The sequence below is a fragment of the Bemisia tabaci genome, chromosome 3 (genome assembly GCF_918797505.1).
Source record: "Bemisia tabaci chromosome 3, PGI_BMITA_v3".
Taxonomy (NCBI): Eukaryota; Metazoa; Arthropoda; class Insecta; order Hemiptera; family Aleyrodidae; genus Bemisia; species Bemisia tabaci.
The window spans coordinates 4,759,126-4,781,892 of NC_092795.1; the positions used below are offsets into that span (position 1 = coordinate 4,759,126).

The 22,767-nt window shown below is 41.3% G+C and overlaps 1 protein-coding gene across 2 annotated transcripts in view; it reads left to right on the forward strand.

Annotated features, from left to right (window-relative positions):
* Positions 1 to 22,767, forward strand: part of LOC109043333 (uncharacterized) — a 682,950-nt gene that overhangs the window by 602,915 nt on the left and 57,268 nt on the right. For both annotated transcript variants that reach the window (XM_072297673.1, XM_072297672.1), the window contains one exon: positions 16,705 to 16,913. In XM_072297673.1, coding sequence (XP_072153774.1) covers positions 16,734 to 16,913 — 180 coding nt within the window. In that variant the 5' untranslated portion in view covers positions 16,705 to 16,733. The remainder of the gene's footprint in view (positions 1 to 16,704; positions 16,914 to 22,767) is intronic.

The following is a 22,767-nucleotide window of genomic DNA, read 5'->3' on the forward strand; positions in this document are numbered from 1 at the left end:
GTAAGAGTTACCCAATGAAAATGAGTGCTTTTATGGATAAACTGTATGGATTGCATTTTGCAAAAAGGAACGAAGAGCATTCCAACACTGGAAAAAAAGATTGGTAGAATTTACCATTCCTTCTCGCTGTACTTCACACAGCGTAAAGGAATGGTAAATTCTACCAATCTGCAAGTCGATTCTGCCAGAGGAATGGTTACCTGCACTAGTATATAGTAACGTTTACCTTTCTTCTTGCAGAATTGACTCAAAATTGACGCTGTGAGAAATACAGCGTGAAGGAATGATAAATTCTACCAATCCTTTTTTTTCAGTGAATGCACCTAGGATTGCGCAACTTAAATTATTTGCAATAGAAATACATAAATCATGCAAAAAGTCAAATCACACGGGTAATGTTTGTCTTGAATGTATAGTTTTTTGGGAGTAAAGATACAAATTGTTTAGATGGTCAGTTTACATTTGCAAGGTAAAAGTTATGTAGTTGCACAATGTTAGCGACATTGGAATGCTCTTGGTTCCTTTATGCAAAATGCAAGCCATATGTAGAAATTACAGTTCCTTATTGCAAAATGTAGTCCCAATGTGCAGCTACAACCAGTTTCGCTAATCTGTTGAAAATTGATATTGACTGTATATATCACCCTGCTTCAGGCATTGTGATCATAAGTCCTCCAGATTTAGAATCCGCGTAAAAATAACACCCCCCACCCCCTTTTGGATAGCACGGAATAAGCATCTCGTCACGGCGGTCCAGACGCCCCGCTGGGCCCTCGGCGGGAAATGCCACGCACGACGGGATGCCTACCCCACCGTCGGAAGGCGTGGAGACGAGCCGCAGACATCGCCAACACGCCGTTGCCAAGTCTCCGCCACCGAATCGTCCGGAACTCGCGGAGATGCGTGTCGTGCTTTGCGATAAATCGAATGATCCGTCATTCAAATCTATGAAGAGGGATCGAGTATCAGGGTATGCCTTGATAATCGATTCTTTGCCCTAGTTTCAAATGGGAAACTGTCGATATTCGATTGTTGACGCTTCGACCCGGCGGGGATAACGAGCTTGTAAAAACAGCGGCGCGTTAATGATTGCGCCCATCGTGCCAGGAACCGGGAACGGGGGTGGCGCCGTGCGTGGGAGTGTCCCGGCGCCAAGGAAAAACGCCGTATCAACATTCCACAGTTGCCAAATTCCTTCGATAAAATGTTCATTTAACAAGGAAAGATATGAATATTTCCTCTTGAAATGTTCAAGTAAATTAGATTCGATTGTAAATGAAATTCTCTGAAAAATCGGAGGGAAAATATGCACATGCAGATTTCCATAAATATTCACATTTCATTAAAATAAATTTGGCAACGTCTGAAGGTTCTTACGGCGTTTTTTCTCAGAATGGCCGCCCAGGGATTGGGACTCGGGGAACCGGGTGGAACCTTAGAGGAACCCTCGTTTTCTCGTCCCCAGCGACTCAAAGAGGGGGGGGGGGGGTGGCGTTGGATCGGTCTTGGCTGGAGGACAAAACCAGGCCCAAGTTATGTTCGGCCGGATAATGGTGGGACGATGTAGGGTAGATGTTTGGATGGTGGAACTATCGAATCACGCAGAACATTTTCACACCAACCGACAGCGTGGATTTGTATTCAAATCCGGAAAGTTCGTGAACATCGTCAAATAGAATTGAACAGCTCGTTCTCGAAAATACTTTTACAAAATGTGAACTTCAAACCGCCTGATCATTTCCCTTTTAACGTAAAGCGTAGCAGGATTGAGTTGCGCAAGAAATTTTGTCCAACCCTAATGAGTCAGGATAGGCCGGGAAATTTTCGGCCGAAAATTTTTCCTCCGGTTAATTTTTCTTTTTTCCCTCTCTCATTTTCAAGACACTTTGTGCTTGGAATAATTGTTTGTGATTAGAATTTTTAATGAAACTATGCCAAAAATCATCGAAAGCCAGGGAAAAGTCGCAGATTTTCCTATTTAGAATATCTGGAAAGTTAGGGGTTTTTAAAATCCAAGAAAACTTGTCAATCTACAAACAGCCATGATTACGATACGAACGTGATTCCGCTCATTTTTGCCGATAATGGTCCCAAAAATTGAACTTAATCGCACTTTATATGTGGCAACTCTACCATAGACGAGAGGAGATGATAGTAGAAAGTAGATAATTAATAGGTTACGGTTTTTCATATTTCAAAGTAGATTAAATAAGCAGCTTCAGAGGAAGGTTCAGAAGTAGTGTAATTTGCTCATGAATAGTGTCAATTCCTCATCACATATCTATCATCAATTTACTAATTTCTTTTTTTCAATATGTTTGTATCCTAAAACTGCCGTATCTTCGTGCAACGATGACGCACAAATGTAACGAGTGACACATTTTCTCATGACGAGCGGAAAGATGTAAGGAGCTCCATTTTTTTCAATTGCAGAGCTGGATACAACTATTCGTACTCTGGGGATGTCCGTGTTGCATACACAAATAATTTCAGGCGCTCTGTTCATCATAAAATCCTACGAGTTCGCATACATGTATAAGCGCGAAGCACTCAATGGAGATTGGGCTGCGTAGCGACCAGCAGATGCACCCAATCGGAAGTGTTGCGTACATTTAGCAACAATCAGAACTATTGAATAACTTTTCAACTTCATAATAATAATATTCATAATAATACTGTGGATATGACTTTATTCACACGGGTTTATAGCGTTACAATACGTATGTATATAGAACTCTGTTACCACGGAGACATATCAGGTTGAAGCTTAATTAGCTTTAATAGGAAGTATTAATGCTGAAAAGAGCTGTTTAAAAATGATTTAAGTCTAAAAGAACTCTAAACACAGGGATCGAATGATACACAGTTCCTCTCAGCAAAAAAGAATGTCTAGTTGTACTTAAAAGATGGCAGATTTGTAATTTCTGTCGTTATTTGGTGTTTATATTTTGTCAGCCAATATGGCATCTTGTAAAATTATACTGTTGTTGAATTTAAAAAAAAAAAAAAAAAAGATGGCAGCACTGAAAAGTACAGGAGAAATTGAGCGGGAACAGACGGGCAGCCGAGCGCGGGCAGGGAAATCGGAAGGAAATCGAGCGGAGGGCCAATCAGGGGCCCCACGTCGCCCTAAGCCAAAACAACGGAATCCCCCAAAGAGTTCTCAAAGGACTTGGGTGGTTTTAGCCGAGCACGGCAGCGTATTAGGCCGCATTGTTAGGGACGCCTCCGAAATCCCCGCAGAATCCGAGCGACGGAGAAATCGCATTCAAGTTTCATTAAACCCGTTCATTTGTTTGCCGAATGCACGGAGGCGAAAAGGGCAGGGGCAAAAAAGGAAAAAAAAGGCGAGCGGGACAATAAAGGGGATTAAAAGGCTCGAAAAGGGTAAAAAATAAAACGAAGAGGAGGAAAGAAAGTTGATTACACTTAACTGAACTTCGGCAGCACTTATCCACTACCCTCCGCCGCGACAAAACCGCGCATCTCAAATAGAAATCCTGCGCGGATCTGGGGTTTCTGCCCAGCGCGGCAGGGCTCTCGGCTATTTTCCTGTAGTGTTTTTCCGGATCATCGGACCTCCCCCTGCGCCCCCCACGCGTGCGGAGGCCCCGGATTTCTTCAGACATTAGACGTCATACTTGCCTGCTCGGCTGGCTGTTTCATTAGTGGCAAGACCCCCGTCTCGAGTCCGGGCTGCGCTTGTGTGTGTGCGTGCTAATGTCCGTGTGAGCGTGCGTCGGAGCCTTAATACTCGCGTTTATCGTCGGCTTCAAGTCTTTTTTCGGCCGGAAAGTCCTCTTGAGACGCACGTTGCCAGCTGCTGAGACATTTCCGGATTTATCGTGGGGTTTCCGGAAGTTGCGATGGAATTCATACCAAAAATGTTTTGATGACTCTCGCGCAATGGAACGAGCTGATAGAAGAAGTCGGACACGGAATTTGTGGCTAAAATTTCAAATTTTGATGTTTATTTCGTCACAAATTAATTTCAAGGGGTGTTTCTGAAAGGAAATTTTACGAAAAAACTAGTAGAGCCACTCTTGAAATTTTTTGTTTCATGTTACCGAAAATATAACCTTTCAAAGTTTTCAGATTTTGTCCAGATCTTGTAAGAAAATGAACTTTGTGCACCTAAGTCCTTTTTTTGTGGAAGGTCATATATTTCATTGAACTTTTATTTAATTTCTTGGTGAACTATGAAAACTTCCCGCAAGAGTTCAGTATGAGTATAATAAGAATGATACATTTTGCGATTCGAAAGAGAGTAAGAAAGCACCGGAAGGGTTTTGTTTCAAATTACAGTAAGTTACGATGCTGTTTTCCTCACATAGAACATCTCCACGTTTGGCTGGATGTTTTCCGACGGATAACCTTTATGTCGTCGTAGGAACTTTTTTGGATGTTTGTGGTGATCCTAACGGACTCTCAAGAACTCATGAACTCCATCAAACGACGCGAGCTTTTTTATTGGGACGTCAAAGTCGCGTTTGGAATTCAGCGCAGGGCCGAGACACGTCGTAACTTTTCATGATAACCCGTCAGACTAAACGCGTAAAAAGTCGCCCGCGAAGTTCGGGATGTATCTACGTGGGAAGAGAAAATTTTTGTATGGAAGGTCCAACAAAATCTTTGATCAAAAGCCGCCCACGTCAATTCTTTGAACGATCAGGAAAATGCGTGACATTTTCCTGGCGATCGAAGTATATTTGCAAGTATACATAAATATATCGATTATATATGTGGGTATTTGCGTGCATCTTGTTTATCGCGTGTCCGTTCAGCATTCGTAAAGCAATTCGACGTACATTCTCACGAAATTTCAAATCAGAATGTTGCTTACTGTTTCTGCAAAGAAATAGAAAATAGGTGGAAAATGGATAGTATGCAGTGTATATGGATTGCATTTTGCAAAAAGGAGCCAGGAGCATTGCGATGTTGCTATAATTGTGCAACTTCATACATTGCAATATAACTATTGAAATCCTGAAAAAATACGAAATTTGTACAGTAATTTTTGTTTTGAATTTACAGTTTTTAGCGAGTAAAATAGAAACTGTTTATGGATAATCAGATTTTTCTTCCAAAACAAAGAAGTTACACAATCTCAGCGACATTGCAATGTTCCTGGTCCCTTTTTTGCAAAATGCAATCCATATGTAGTCAGTCTACTCTGGGAAATTCCCAATTCAACCTGCGTCTCGCAATCGATACACTTGTTAATGTATCAAGGTTATGCAGTAATTCCGAGTATTGAGAGGAAACTGCATTTAACAGGACGAGCAGTCGTTAATCACCAGCCGGTTGTTCTGCCGTGCTAAGGAAGAACGTCATATGAGTATTCAAATGTTGCCTAATTTCTTCTTAGAAAGTATACATTTTAGAAAGTTATGATTTGTTGTCCTCTCAAATTTCAGGCACTTTACATCAAATTATGAAACAAATTTTCTTAAAAACCGGAGGAAAAATATTCATTAATACTCCCAAAAATTCGTGATTTGACAAAGGAAATCTGGCAACATCTGGATGTTCATACGGCGTTCTTCCTTAGCACTGATGTGTTGTCGTCGGCTACGGACCTCTACAAGTAAAATGCTTCGATCGAGAGAAATAATTTTCACAAAGGTAATAGATAACCAACATTAACATGGGCAAGTTGTTGAGTGCCGAACAGTCTGCTGTTCGTGCGCGAGGTAAAAACCGCCTTCAAACAGTCGTGTATGCAATAAGACTGCATAGGAGTTTGTATAGTTGCTCGAGTTAGGTTGCACTCTGTTGAACAGCTTTCAGTGAATTTATCCTCTGGACATAATGATCATGACTGCATTCTTTTACAGGAATTGACCCGATAAATTGGATTATTTTATAAGAATATGTCTGCAGTTGTTCCTGTAAAAATTATGTTACTGTTTACGTGTAATCAGAGTGAGAATTAGTGAAATTGAAGACTTTGAGGTAAAAGGGCGTAAAAAGCTTGCGATGCTGCTAAAATCTTGCAGTTTAGACCCTTATGCAAACTAGTCCATTCAAAAGCTCTTGTACGGTTTTCTTCTTACATATGCTGTGCATCCTTCTCACTATTACGTGGAGGCAAGTTGACTGTGAATGAATTGTATTTGCTGCACATGCTATGCAAAATAGCACAATCTTAAGAGCATTAAAATTCGCATAAGACCCTTTACTGAAGAAGTTCTCAGTTTTCTCTACTCTCTGTTCAACAGTTTGTTTTCGAAAAAATCAAATTAGGGAGTGGAAGATCTGAATTTGAACCTAACGATTAATTTTGAACCAAGATTTTTATCGTGTTGATAAAATGTTGACTCACATTGTATTATATTTTGTAATAACTGACGAGTGGGATCTGCTGATGAGGTCTAAAGAGACCCAAACCGGTACAGATCTCTCGGCGTGACTCCAACTTAATATTCCAATGTAAACTGCCTGAGCTGAACACTCTTCCCCCTCAGTTTTATACTGGTACTCACTAGAATTAAAAAAACAATTTTTTTGACTCTAATTATATTTTGGAACTTATTGAGTTTGATTTCCCTCCGAAATGGTGTGGGCCCAGCAGCACCATTTCTCCACCTTGTTTTGCAGTAAGTAAGCACTATTTTGGCCCATTTTAGAAACAACATACATGCCATTTTTTCCCCTATGCAGATATGTGCTTTTATGAGAGAGGCAGAATCCGTGGTTTTGTACTGCAGAATGTAATCCAATGACAGACCGAATTGATCAATTTGGATTTTAGAGGGCTCACAGGTATTCAGCTCTGGAGCCCGAGAAACCCTGAAAATCTCCCGAAAATGCGAAAAATTTTAAAAAACGTAATTAAGTGTGATGAATTTAACACGGGAGAAATTTTACACATCTTGCGAGGATCTCAAGCTCACATTGGAGAGAGGGGATTTTCACCCGGATATGGCGTCGGTGGGGGCGCAGGCAGCGCCTGCACGGTATGCAATATCATCGCCGCGCCAAAACCATAAATCTTAAATTTGCATTGTACGCGATTAATGTAAAAGTATGCCAAACACCCTTGCCTGATCACGCGCGGGGACCCGGGGCCCCAGGAGGCGTCGCGACGCCGCGGCGTCTCGACTAGACAACCGGGAGCGGCGAGCGGCGTCGAAAACAATATTGCCGCCGGCGCGCCAGCCGCGTGATGGGATTTTAATGCCCGCAATCAAACGACCATGAAAGCATGTTTATTTTCCAGTCCCGATAAATTCGGCCCGGCCCGGTATTACGGACATATTTTAGAAAGTTGGAAAAACTCCGCTCGCGCGGGCGTTTTTTTGTATCCGTAACCTGGATGTTTCGAATCGCTCAAGTGCCGGTCGCGGAACATTCCGCGCGCTCTATCGCCGGGTTTTTTCGTCCGATTAAAAGTTTCGTCTTTCGGACGCGCCGTGATTTGCTTCCTGGATGATTTTACGATAATAGGGGTGGTAGCCTCGCTAGTTTAGTTTATGCGCCGAAAAAAATGATGAGCGGACCCGCGTATCAAAAAAATTTATCAGTGCATAGTTACCGGATGCCTAATATAATTAGAATTAGCCCAACTCCAATTCACGTTGCCTAATTTTCCTCCCAGTTTTACTTTTTTAACAGAGATGTAAACTAACAGTATGCCTTGTGACTTTCTGTGGATTCCCTCGCAGATTATAAAGAATAGTATGAATTTTATGTTCTTTCCATGACCACATGGATAATTACATTTGCCCCGAGTCTTTAGAAACGCTGAATTATATTTAATTGGCTTTCTTCTCTGCGCTGGGTGATGTATTGAAGGTGTATAAGCTACAGTAATGTAGAATTTGCACACAAAAAATCTATTGCTTTATCTAAAATTACTTAGAAAGGTGATTTTGCAGCATTTTTCATGATTTTTTTCTGAAATGGGAAACTGTACACAAATATATTTTAAAGTGAGAAAATATATATGCCACCTTGTGACGTCATCCAGCGGCATTCCTCATTTAACACATGTATTTTAGCAGATAAGGTTATACTGCCGCATTTCCTTCATTAATAGTTCAATTTAGAAACCAAGGATTTCCTCATGCTTAGATCTCCCAGTAGTTTCATTTTAAACTTGAAGTTTACAGATTTCAGACACAGCAGAATTAACTTAAAATGGGATTAAGGCCGCAAAAACATAAAATTAAAAACCCCGCAATAACAGCGGCTAGGCTCTGTTTTGTTTCCTTTTAAGTTGCCTTGTTTCCGGTTGGGAATGTAGCTGTAATACTCCGAAATGAATTTTTTTATTTTATGTTTTTGAAACCTTAGTTCCACTTTGTGTTGATTTTGTACATCTCTTAGTTTTTTTTTTATTTTTAGACTTCTGCAAATTCATCATTGCAGAAATGTTTAAAATTATGCCACTTCTTAACGTGTTTTTCAAGTTTCACTATAGATGCAATAATGCATCCAAGGACAGAAAATGTAGGAGCATATGTGTTTAAAATACGACATTTCTCCTTCAATGCATGAGAACATGGAACTTAGTAGCTCCAGAAAGTCGCGGAAAATCTAAATTTGTTTAAAACTCCCTAAATTTCTCGGAATATGCTTGGACATATTTTTTGTCTCTCTTGGTCAAAAGTTCTATCTGTTCACTGGCGTGAAATTTTTTCCATATAGCAGCTTTTCGAATTAAATGGACAGGCCGAATAAAAATGATTCCAGGTATCGAAATGATTGATCGAGAGAATGCGCTGGAGGAAAAAAAATTAATGTTACGGACAGTCGTGCTGCGGCATTTCATTTTCGTGCACGCCCTTGTTTCGAGGAACAATGACGATCCGCTAAATGAACGCGCTGAAAGTTAGGTAGCTACTTAAATCGAAAATTGAAACTACACGACCAATCAAACTGCAAGCGCTCGCTGTCATGCGAATACTTACTCGAGTAGAAGTTGCCGATATGCATGTTTTTTTGCATAATTTGCCGGTGAAGTGCAAGACATCTATAATGCAAAATATAGACGAAGGTGAAATCTCATAGAATCTCGAAAAAGGCCCATAATTTTGGAAATGGACCCTACAAGAGATTGAAATGATTTATTCCATGTAAAATGTAAAAAATGAAAAAAAGTATATGATGATGACAAGTTTTAAGGGAGGCACGGACCTACTTCAAAGTTTCCGGAACCTGAAAATATTTTCTCTTGTACCTGTTCTGAATTTTTTTTCGGAGGAAAATTATCGTGATCTTTTGGAAAGGTCATTTTCTAAAGTTATACTGTCAAATTTTACTCGAGATTCGTTAAAATTGTCATTTTTAGGGTCCATTTTTGAAAATCTTCTTCAACCTCTCTTAATCCTGATGTAAAACGCATGGCGCCTACTAAGGGAAGGAACTATTCGAGGAACGACTATTTTTTTTCCTGTTGGTTTTATAGCTTAGTGTCTAGCACCTTCAGCCAACTTTAGACTATATTTACTGTCCGTAGACATCGAGGGACTTAGACACATCCATGCTCCAGGGTTTTCACATTTTCAGGGACTAAGGCCGAGTAGAATCTCTTTCAGCAGATCTACTCGTCAGTTCCGTGAAAATTTGACGCCACTACCGGGATTCGAACCCAGGACCTGTTGAACTAGAGTCCGACGCGCTGATCACCAGGCCAACCTGGCCAACGAACGACTATTGTTATGACCTTCAGTCATGACCACGATTTAAAAAAAAAAAAAAAAAAAAAAAAAACTCTCCCTTCCCCTTAAAATAAGGTCAAACTCCTGCTGCAGAATCGAGAGCCAGTCGCCGCACCCTCTCTTGGCGCCCCTGATGTACGTAAAACGGAGCTTTCACCAAGAAAATTCGCCGAACGTAGGAATCCGAGAAGATGCCGAGGAACTCTCCGTGCGAGTCCATAAATCTTGGATCCGAAGAGGCGGAAGGGGTCGAGAGGGCACGAGGGGTGGTCCGCGATAAGACGATCGCCGGCGCATCGCATCGCGACGCGCCCTTTATTATCTGGCGGCGGCGGCGGCGCGCGGCGCGGCGTGCGTTCGGGGAGCAGTAAAAAATAGTCGTTGTTTTAGCGCTGCTTTTAAATTCCGGCGTCGGAGGCGCGAGATTTATTCGGCGTCGGCGTCGTTACCGCGTCCCGTAATTCGCTCCCGCGATCCGCTCCCCGCATTCCGATCCGGGTAGTTACCGCCGACGAGGAACGTGGAATCCGCGGAACGGCGCATCCCGCCCGGGGCCGCTTCCGATGAACTGGGGGTTGCTCACCCCGTTGAAATCACTTGGAATTCTTAGATGTGTCTCCACTCGTGGGGTCGTCCGTTGAAACGCATTGGCTCTCCTTGTACCCCCGTACCTATCGATAACTCCGAATTCTTAGTTGGATTCCACTTTATTAGCAGAATAGAACCAACGCAATTACAGTGTTTTAAAAATCCTACATCTTCATCTTTGTTTAAACATACTCTTAGATAATACGCACACTGAAAGAAAAGTATGGAGTCTACTAGATTTTTTACACAGAGATACTATTCAGTGAAAACAATCAGAACTGTAGTAGTATTCGCCAGAGCTCTGGAGATATCTATCTGGTTATGGTAATATGGTAAATGATACCATAGACTCTGGTGTTTTTAACATACTGAGATTACTGGGTCAGAGTATGGCAAAATCTACCATATTTTCTTTTCAGTGTAATGATATAGTGAGGGAACAGGGAGAGGAATAAAACGAGAAAGAAGAACGGGATGAGAAAAGAGGAAGAGAAAGAGTATGGAAAATAGGTAGACGAGAGAGGAAGAAACAGTATAAAAATGAAGACATTCTTGAAGAGGACATAGAGAAAAGACGAAGAAGAAGAATAAGAATAAGAATAAGAAAAAGAAAATTAGAGAAAAAAGGATGAAGAAGAGAAAAATAGGAAGATATAGTATGAAAATGAATAAGAATCTGAAGAAGAAATAGAGAATAGAGGAATTAGAAGAAAAAAAAAACAAGAAAATGATAGAGAAGAGAATGAATAAGGAAAACATGAGACAAATAATGAAGACAATGACGTGGATGAAGGAAAAGAGGAAAATGAGGGAGAAAAAAAAAGGCATGAACAGGAAAGAGAATTTGCCTTTGTAACAACTTTAGTCTGTAGTACACGTGTTGTTTGTAAAATGAGCCTAAAATATTAGTTCCTAGTCGCAAAATGCAGTCTAGTTACAGTTGCGCGTCCTCCAGATTTTGGGAGACAGAAACATGGATGAAAAGCTAAGGGAAGCTATGATTTTTCAATGTGTTCGAATTAGAATTAAACTGAAAAACAATATTAAAAGTCTGATCCGGCTCAGACTTGGAGTCTCGGGCCCGGGAACTCCTCTTTTTCTGATTAATCCACCCCGCGACCCCGTCGCCGTCGCGTGGAGCACACACTAATTTTTCCCAGGATTTGATTTATGAGCTGTTGAGGACACGGCTGCCCGCCAGAGGGAACGCCTCAGCTAGATCCGTGGAAATTCTCCTTCCACCTATTTTTCCGCTTACTCTAACTCTCACATGATTCAATTTCTCTGGTACTCGTAATGTCGTGGAACATGTCCTATTATTGGAAATTTCCATGTATCTAAGATCTAAAATCCCAAACTAACTCAGGACCGTATTCATAGTTGGACGTATTTTTGCTAAAAGGAATGAGAGACGGGTGAGAAAGAACGAACGTGCTTGTTAGTTGAAGGCCGTAAGAATTAATGGGAATTATAAAGCGCCAGTGAGGCCAGTGACGTCAGCGTCGAAGACAAAAAGATCGACGTTGACGTTCTTTAACTTATGAGCCCTGCCCACAACGTTCTTATCACATTCTCACGGCTCATGAGTTAGCATACTTCGACGCTTATTTCCTTTTCATTTAATGTCGAATCCTACTTTTCCATTTTACCAAAAAGAATCACGCCCTCTTTTACATTCTTTGTTATATGCAGCTCAAACAAGCACACCCCATTCTCTCCAGACGTCTCAGGTTCCATTTAGCATAAATACGTCCCCGTGTATGTATCGTGATATCTGGAGAACCATCCGAACTTCAGCGAGATGAGTGTTGAAATTGATAGGCTAAGAAGGCAAAATAAAGGACTGTAAATGAAATCCACTGAAGAACTGGAAGAAACATGTGCACAAATTTCCCTGAAAAGTTGTTTCATATCATACGAATTTTCAAATAATCCGAGGGCTCAAACTGCGTTAATCCTGAGCATAGCAGAATTGATAGCTTGAGCAACTCATAGGACGCGAATGGGACGTTGATCAAGGCGCCGTGATACAACTATTCGTACTCTATGGATGTGCGTGTTGCATACGTAAAACAATTGAAGGCGTTTCGCCTTTCTTTCCGCACGTGCGGGACGCGATGCGCCATCGATGAGACTAAAATTCTAGTTATTCGCCACATGATGTAGATTGTTATCAATGACTGTCTTGACTCGATTTCGTCTTGGTTTTAAACAGGTGGGAAGTTTCAAATCAGTATACTACAAGATTTGTACAGTCGCTGGATTTAAAGGAACGATCATTAGAATGAATGCTCTCTTTACCCAGCATACGTGAACGCGAAGCACAAATTAGATCACCCGTACGTGGCATAGTCTCACTTGAAATTGAAGGCGAACTTATTGCGCCAACTCACTCTGTGCATTCTTGCAACGGTTTTAGCCAAGTTTTAAGTTCTGGCATTTTGGAAATTGGTCCTTGCAAATGATTACAATGATTCATCATCTTTCTTCTACGATTCTTAATCCGTATGTTCGAATTACTCTCACTGCATATCAATTCTAACCGGAGGCGGATCCAGTAATTTGGCAACACCGGATTCTCTCCATCTGAACCTATGCTAAATAATCGATTCTTGTCGGAGCACCCGGCCGCTTCAAGACTCGACACATTTCCATAGGTTTAAATGGAGAAAAGCAGTGTTGCCGATTCGCTGGATCCGCCAACGATTCTAACGTCCCACGCTCGGTAATTGAAAGTCTCGGGAGGGCGAATTCATGAGCTCCCACGGATTGTTACAACGGGGCGACTGAATCCCTCCGAAATGAACTCGAACAAGAATTTCAACCGTGGAGTTTGAAATTAAATCGCGCTTCGCTTAACCTCAATCGCGACGCTAATCGGAGGCAAGATTGAGAGGGCTGCGACGGAGAAAAAATAATAAGAAAAAAAGGGAGAGAAGAGACGAATCGCGAATCAGGTATGCTCATCCCCCCTCCCCCATCTTCCCCTCGTTGGTGTTTATACAACTTAGAGAATTCACGCCCGCAATCCTGTAATTTATTCGTGGGGTTCATGCCGATTCGTCGGAAAAATATGGAAATTTATGAAGAAAATAAAGGGTTTTTTCTTTCTCATCTGGCATTTTTCCTTTTTTCGGTTTTCCGGGAAACGGAGCGGGAAAGGGATGGATAATAAAGAGGAATGAAAAACGGTAAACGGTATATCGAAGGGTTGGCGAATGAAGAATGGGGTGGATTTGTATTTAATTATTTACTTATTTTATTTACTTTATTTTCCGAGGGATTCCTTGTTTTCCTAATCGGGGCACCAATCACCGGCCACAAGTCGATAGGAAATCACTGGAGATTTAAGTATGATGGTAAGAGACCAAGGAAATGGCAATTAATTAGAAATGATTCGGTTTGACGGAGTTTGCAAGCGTAGGAGGAGGAGGTTTGTCGGAACAGTTGGTGTTTGCTGAAGTTCATTGGCGAGGGAGAGCATAAATCGTTTCAATGGTTCACGAACAATTACGCTTTCAACCCCCACCAGCTTGATGTCTGTAAATTGTGTGAGCCATCTCCTACGAGAGGGAATTCAGCCTGTAATTTTGAAAATAGTGGAGAAAATACACTAAATATAGAAAAAAAGGATGCAAATTTCTCAGGGAGACTGTTGTCGAAAATGACAATTTATTCATACATTTATTTCTTTTCATTTGATTTACAAAAATGAACAATTTATTATTCCCTCCAGGGAAGTAACAATTGGGGGATAAAAGATTCACGAATACCAATACATGTTAAACTTAGGAAAAAGGGGACTATGCCATCAAGCAAATGAGTTGAAAATACGGCTGAATCTAATTAATAAGCAAATATAGAGGATGCAAGTAACTACACTTCAAAACAATTTGAGGAGAACAGGTAAAAAATATATATATAAAGTAAAAAATAACCTCTGGCTTTTTCACACTGCTTCCTTGCATAGAATCACAGAGTAAAATAGAGTAGCTATGGGCCGGAACGCCGCTGAAGTCAATCCTAGAACGGTGCATTCCTAGCCTCTTGTTCGCGGAAAGTGTGAACTAAACAGCATTTTTTAACACGGCGGCTCATGCAAGAATCTGTTCAAAAAGGTGGATAGATGGCATCCAAAGAGAGATAGAGATTTGCCGGCTTCCGGAAAATTTCTACCCTGACAGATTCCATTGGGGATTACGTGTCGCTGTCCACTGTGGTGTTGAATCGACTATACTATATGTATACATATGAATAATATCTATGATTTAGCATAGAGACTTGGACAGAAACACTTAGTTAGTATTAAAATCGTCAGGTGTAATTTAACTTAATTCGCTCCGCGGCAAGATGAGGAGACAACGCAACCCTCGTTGGACATGTAGGTAAATATCGCTGCACGATGTACGTATTCTGGCCTACCTTGGCAATTGAAGGCGATAAAGCTATGTACGTAACCTATAAACCTCCATGATTGTGTCGATTCTGCTACCCTTCAAGTTTCAGTCAAAAAACGCCTTAGAGCCCTGCGCAGCTCAAAGACATCATTTCGCCGTTTCCCTCACGAAAAAAGGTATAACTAAATTTCAATGTTAGGACATTTCCCTGCGCAAGTTGCATTCTCACCAAGAGAACCATGGGCATTTTTCAGTGGCGTGGCGTGCTTTGCGATATATCGATTGTTATGCCATTTAAATCTATGGAAAAGGATCGATAAACAGGGTGTTCGCAGCGAACACCTTAATAATCGATTCTTTACCATAGCTTCAAATGGAGAAATATCGATAATCGATCCTTCACGCCACGCCACCAGTTGCAGTTTTTGTTCAAAATCTGAATGATTTTTGCACGAGGTCGGAGAAAAAATCAGTAAAGTTTGAAGTTTAAAATGCTTAACTTCGGAGAAAAAATCAGTAAAGTTTGAAGTTTAAAATGCTTAACTTCAAACTTTACTGATTTTTTCTCCGACCTCATGCAAAAATCAGTCAGATTTTGAACAAAAATTGCGCAGGTGCATTCTTGTAAAACATTCAGTCGTTTTTGCAACCTTGGAATAGAATTACGTTTCTTCGTCCGGAAAACGACGATTTCTGACTGTGCAATACCCGCGAAAAAAAAAAAAAAAAAAAAGACAAGAGGCCCAGCGACACCGAGAGGTTAGGAAAACTGTAGTGTCCTCCTTTCATTCCGCATTTTTCATTTAGCGGCTCTCCACGGAGCTTCCGAGTCCCCCCCCCCCCTCCTTCGCCACCACCACTCATAAATAAACGAACCCGCGGAGAGGGCAAATTGAGCATACGCATGCAAATGCGACGAAAAATTCTCGCCAGGAGGACAAACACGGAACAAAAAGAACGCGTAATTTTCATCCGCGTATCTTTATCATCTTCCAGCTCGCGCGAAATGGCGCGACACTATGCGACACGGGTTTTTTTTTCTCCTATTTTGAAAATGCGCCTAGGAAGGGAGCGGCGGAGGGGGGAGGGAGGGGGTGCGGTGAAGACAAAAGGAGTTAATTAAAATGTAAGCCAAACAACGAATGCTGCCACTTCTGCCGTGTCGCCGTTGCCTCGTATCTCTCCAACGTTGCGATATCGTTTGAAATACCCGATGGATTCTGCGTTGAATGCGGGTTTTAGCGAGGAGTCTGGCAACCTTGTCCGTATCTCAAACTTGGTTCCCTCCCCCCTCGCCCCGGTGTCCCTACGCGGGGGGCCTCTTTTCATCTCGTTTCAATTTACGATCGAGCCTGCAAAGTTGTACATTCATTTTATTCCCAAGTTTTTTCTTCTTCTTTTTTTTATCATCATTGTATAGGGGCACGTCTTATCCCTCCGCTGAGAGTTAACGCGATTGTAAAAGGCTTCTGATTGGTTGGAAAACGATTTATCTTCCGATCTATGAGGAACTGCGATAATAAAAAATGTCGAAAATTTGACCACAATGCGTAAATTAAAATTTGTCGAAAAATTGTAAGTATTTTACCAGAAGCGAATTTGCGCGGAATATCATTCATCAAACGAATTGATCAGTGGTGAGTGATGCCGATGATCGGTGATAGCAGAAGCCAATCAGATTTCAGATTTTATTTTAAAATTAAATTAAGAGGGAAATAATAAAACACGGAACACCAAAACACAGCAAATTGCAAAAACACCAGACTTGAGTTGACAAAACACAAAAACAGAAGGAAATGACGAAACAAAAATTCTGGTGAAGGATGAAGTTTCTGGCATCGATTGCATCAATTCAAAAATCGAATTCAAGTCCCGAGGTGAATTCGAAATTTCAAATGGATGGATTTCAACGGTCTCCGGTCAGACCAACGAAGAAGACGAATATCATTTTAAAAAAAGGCACAATCGTCGAATTATTCGAAATTTTGAAATGATTAATCAATGAATGAGGCATGTTTTCGTATTATTAATTCCATCATACTTTATGTTAACAGGAGTTGTGCACTGTTTGCGACTGGTAGAGATGCGAGTGGACCATCACACCGTCAAGGGCAACTCAACACTGCTGGAGTGTAAATTTGATCTGGAGGGCAGCCGGCTCTACACCGTCAAATGGTACAAAGATGGCCATGAATTCTACAGATTCTTGCCTAAAGATAAACCACAGGTTTTAACGTTTCCCGTTCCTGGCGTCCATGTCGATGTAAGTATTAATATACATTCTTTCATTACTTATGACTATGAATTGGATAACATGACTGAATTTTTTTTAAGGAAATGGATATATTTTAAGCAAGAATCGACCATTTTAAAGACAACCTTATTTTCTTTCGTTTTTTTGTTCCTCATTTTTCTTCAGCAAGCAAAATACTGAAGGACTTGAAAGCAGGGAGATCATACTACCCGGATCAGTTGGAACATTTGTTAACAACAAACATAGTGCGGCCGGCGCGGGGCTGGCGCGCACGGCGCGAAACGAATAGTAGTGCCTTACAAGTCCGCAGGATACTTCATACATTGCGCGTACAACACGGTGCGCGCGACGCATAGTATAGCGCCTTACAGGCCCGCAGAATACTTCATGCATTGCGCGTATACCACGGTGCGCGCTCGAATCGTTGAAAAGCCGTAATTTTTTGGTTTCGAACCTATCCCGGTGTACACAATTTCCGACCGATGCTCACCACGAGCTTGCAATCCTAGGATCACCTATGCACACAGTTCTTTTTGGCATAACTACGTTCAATTAGTCTTGCGCTGATCACAGAATTTTGTTTCAGTGGCTGAAGCTCAGAGTTTATAAAAAAATAGCTAGATCTGTCCGAACGCTTGATTCCTCGCCTCTGAATGCTCCTCCATAGAACTTTTTTGAATTCTCTTTTCTTTTGAATTCCTTTTTTCTATTTTTAGTCATGAAAAATGTTCAACAGAAACAGTAAATGTTGTATCAAGCGTCGCAAAAATGCGACCGAGCAATTTTTATTCTAATAAACGAGAACAATGAGTAAGTTACGTTTGTCACAGGATCGTGTTTTAATTATTTCAGATCATAGATCAGCAAAAAATAATAAGATCTGTACAAACACCAATAAGTTAATTCTACCTTTCAATATTAACGAAGATATCGTCCCTTGAAAAAACCTTCATCCACCGCGGTACAGCTTACTATGGGTTTTTCAATCAGTAACACACTTTTTTGCAGTGGTAGCTCAACTTAAACACGGATGAACTCAAGGTGGAAAAAACCATGCTATGCAATACCGTGATGGACTTAATCTCGGGGGCAATATTTTCGTTAACATTGGACGAAGAAATTTGGTACTTGGGTGGGTCGTATTATTATTATTGTTTGCTGATTTTTATCCTGAAATCGTCAAAACTTAATCCTGTGATTAGTGCATTTGACTCAGTGTTTGCGTTTATTTTAGAAAAATTGCTGGTCGCATTTTTGCAATGCTGAATACAACATTTACTGTTTCTGCTGAACCATTTTCATATTTTCAAATAGAAACAGGAATTCAAAAGAAAACAGAATTCAAAGAAGTTCTACGAAGGAACAGTTACAGGTCATGAGCGCGGTTGTCAAATTTCACGAACTTACATTTAAAATGCTCGACGAAAACTAGGGATTTTGTTCGAAGTCGTAATCTGACGCCGCGGCAGAATTTCATGGTGACAATTTCTGCGAAGCAGACCCATTCCGCCTACAAGCGACGCTGGAACTTTAAGTGCAATCTTTTATCGACAGATTAAATTGAAGGGAGAGTGCCTCCAGTAAATAATATGGAAAGATTAACCTTTTCACTCCACTTTTTTTGTGAGGAGAGATCAGTCTTGATGGGTCGCCCTAATCTTCGATCCCAAACTGTTAAATTAAGGAGCAAGTTCACCGAAATTGTATATAAGTTGTGAAATTATTTTCTTGGATAATGCAACCTCTCGTCCGTGGAGCCTGGAGCATCCATTGCATAGAGGGCAATAGATATCGGAAATTAATCTAATTTTTGCGAAGAGTTGTGAGAAATGTTGAATTTTGTGCAAAATGTATCGATGGCTGAAGTCGCAAAATGCATATACCACTTGTCAAAGTTCGATGTCACGTACCTCCATTGCGGTATTTCAAAAGGCCCACTCAACTTTTATTTTTTGAAGAGAGGCAAATCAAAATAGGTAGCTTGAAATTCTTGCGTAATTTCCATGCTTTCTGAGAATTTTCGGATTTCTCTCAGAAATTCAATATTATTCCCGGAGGTTCAGAATCTTCCGTACCTGTAGACACCGTTTTTGGGGACTCTTCCTCAAAAAGGGTGAGCGCAATCTGGTTAACTCGAATCAATTCATCATTTAATTTTTATTGATTTCTGTTTTAAAGCAATGAAGAGAAACACGGTGCAACTTAAAGAGTTCAATTTTATGAAGCAGCGCAAATATACTGGTGGAAAAGCCAGCGGTGTCCTCTATTCATAATGCACACCAAATTCTTTTCAGTCCACATTCTCGGCATGGTTCAATTGCCCATCAACCACGCGACGATATAGAAATTTTTAGGATACAATAATGTACCGAAGGAATAAATAAATTACAAACAAGAACATGAAAGATTGAAAATATAAAATAAAAAAGGAAATACATCCCGTCCACTTTGGCTAAGACATGGGCCGAGTGACGTCGGGTGAATTGGGTGAAAAATGTAGATTTTTAAATTTCAATGGTAACTTCCTCTATCATTTAGGAAAATAAGGTCATTTTTTTATTAGTGAAAGACTTCACCATAAATACGGTTTTGTTCGAAATTTTTCAATGTTTTTTGTACGAACATAAAATTTTTATACAACACTTTTCTACACAAAAGTCAATACCTCAATTTTGAATATGATCCGAAGTAGGGTCTTTTTCTCTATGATCGGTAACATTTTTTGAACCTCGTAAACTTAGAAGCAATGCAGTTGGTTCATGAGAACAATCTACTGATATGAGGCAAATTCTAATTGGTTTGAGGTAAAGCTACTCGCTCAAAAGCGGGCATCTTGGAAGAGGCATTCCTCGAAAAACACGTTTAATACTCAACAATTCACGAGACATGCCATGGTGAATGTAGAATCGAGAACGACCGTTCCCCTAAATTCGGGGTAAACGGTCTCGTAACCATTCCAGAAAGAGCCTTACATCCAAGCAAACGGACAAGCCAATGATTCCGGTGTATAATTATGGTCGCAAACGTATTTACCGAACGCTCCAAGAACCGTGGATGTGTATTTCTCCAGATCACAGACAACTCATCACCCCCCCCCCCCCCCCCCCGTTCATTCCCGCAATAAGAGGAAAAACGTCGTATGAACAAGTTGATGTTACCAAATTTCCTCTGATACATACATAAGAGTCTTTTTCATAGCGCTCTCTGGTGTTTTGCGACGCCTAACCGCCACAAAACTCGGTCCGCCTACAACCCGTCGGGGAGTTGGCACTCCCTCATTTCATTTAAAACCCCCTGTTACCACCCTTTCACCGAGCGTCCCCCTCGTCTCCTCCCAGCGGCTCGATTATTGAAATTGATAGACAAAGCTATAGACAAATAAGACATAAGGAGTATGGAGCGATCCCATTGGTTGAAACTGGCGGTCTTTACGGACTAAAAGGGTAATTGATAGACTAACTCACTAACTGTCGGGTCTCTTGTCGGGTGCTGTATAAGTTAGTCTATTACCTACCTCATTTGTCCATTGCAACCACCCGCTTCCACCGATAGGATCCTTCCATATCCCTTTTGTCTTCTTTGTCTATAGCTTTGTCTATCAATCTCAATAAGCAGCCGGCAGGAGGAACCCAATCCAGCATCTTTTTGGCAGCCTCTCTTCCGTCATCCTATTAACATGACCCTCTGACGAGGGACGAATTTTCAAGGAGGCCTCGCAAGTTTTTTTGTTTTTGTTTTTATTAATCTTTTCAAAGTAAGTTTTTTAGCGATTCAGTCTGCTGTACCTGATTCTAGGGGAATGTGAACAAGTTTAACTGAATCAAATGAACTCCACAACGCAAAGTCTCAAGCAACTTTATCTTTTTCCGGTTTGTGACACTGTGGAGGTCTAACATACGGGAACCAATCAGAAATGGCTTCCTCACGTCTCGACTCTCAAAATGAAGGGAATTTATCTCCATGTACCCCGACGAAACCGCACAAACTGAAAACTTAGCCTAAAAAGAGCCTTGTTCCCTATTCCCGTAGTCGGCCACATTCTATCACGGTAAATTTGGCAACGGTCGAATGACGATACGGCGTTTTTCTTTAACGCGGCAGAGCGGTGCATCCACGAGACTAACAAGATTTTCCGCTCAACCCTCACGTAGGCATTATCAAATACTCATTCAGAAAGCCAACCCCACTTCGACGGATCGAATTTTCACACCATCCCCGTATCATCCGCCGTAAAACATCGACTCATCGAAGCGACGACCACTACCCTCCGAGCGAGAACCACTCAAGTCCAATAAATATATTATGCAGATCCGCTCTTTTAGCTCGCAACGAAAGAGCGGCCGACGTGAACGGGGAGGGAGGTAAACAGGGTCTAATCGGGAGCTGGCTATTAACGGACTAATCCCGGTTTGGCTGACAGGTGCCGGGTGCAGTTGCCAAATTGTGCTCAAAATCTCACCGGTTGGACACGGCTCTCAAACGAAAAGCGTCCACCTTACGTAGGGTTATCATTGCAGTTGCGCGCTTTTGTGATATTTAAGTGGATGCAACCGTTCCTATCGGAGAAACACGGCTGTAAGCGGGTCTTGTTTACGAACGCTGGGTGTTGGCCACGATTTGATTTTAATGGACAACGATGTTGCGCGACTTTCTGCCTCCAACTCCGCGTACAGATTACCAACGCAGATAATAGCATTGGTCCCACTAGAAACATTTCCGTTAATTCCTCAAGGTCGCGGTGTCACTATGAACCGGATATGACGTTACCAGTCTATTTCCGTCAATACTTAGTCCCAAATAGAGTCCCTTTATACTGTGAGTCAAGACAGCACCCCCTCATGGAGTCACAAACGGGAATAAAGATAACACAAATTGGCAGTTTTTCGTAATCTTTGATCGGCTCATTCTCAAATTCCTTTCTCCGTTCCTCCTCTCATTCCGTTTGTTCCTTGTCGAACCCGTTATTCCCCGGTCCATTCCACATTATAATCTTTGCAATCGGTGAAAATGTAATCTTTATTCCCGTTTGTGACACCTGTGGAGGCCTGAAATTGCGGGAACCAATCAGAAATGGATTCCATGTGTCTTGACTCTCAGTATAAAGGGACTCTAGTCCCAAATTGGTGATCACAGGATCAGAGCCAAGGTGACGTCATGACCGTGCATTGCGCAGAGTATTCTCACTGAGGAAAGTTATTGCGAGATTTTTCCGCTTATTGTGAAGTAGAGCACAAAGTAATCTAAACGTGCGGTTATTTTTTTGCGGCCGGTTTTTATTTGTAATGCATTGAGAAAAGCTTTGGGTTGAAAAATTGCAACCTCAAGCTCACGCCAAAACGAGGCGCAAGCTGTCAAAATCGAACGTGGATCGCATCGATGACAGCCCAGTTCGCTAACCATGCTCAAGTTACAACCTCGTGGGTGATACCGAGAGAAACATGAGTGTATCAAAATGCTTAGATTTGCACCTTATCCAGTGATCCACTGCACTCAGATATGAAAATTGAGCCACAATTTTATATCTAAAAGGTATGACCAAATAAATTATTCCCTGCCACCGAACATATCCACTGCGTCGTATGCGGTGTGAGATTTAAACACTCTGAGTTGGGTTCCATTCGTGCGATACAACTATTTCAACTCCTGTGTGTTGCACAGTATCAAGCGCATTTGAAGGCGTTTTTAATTGTCAATGCCAACGCTGCGCGATTGGATTCATGTAGACTCTGAATTTTAATGTGAAAGCACGGAAAAAAATTAAATGCTGATTTAGCATTTAAATTGTTAAAAAGAAAAGCCCATCAAGTTTCAAATGCTGATTTTACAATACAAAAATGCTAACACAACATTTGAATTTGTTTGT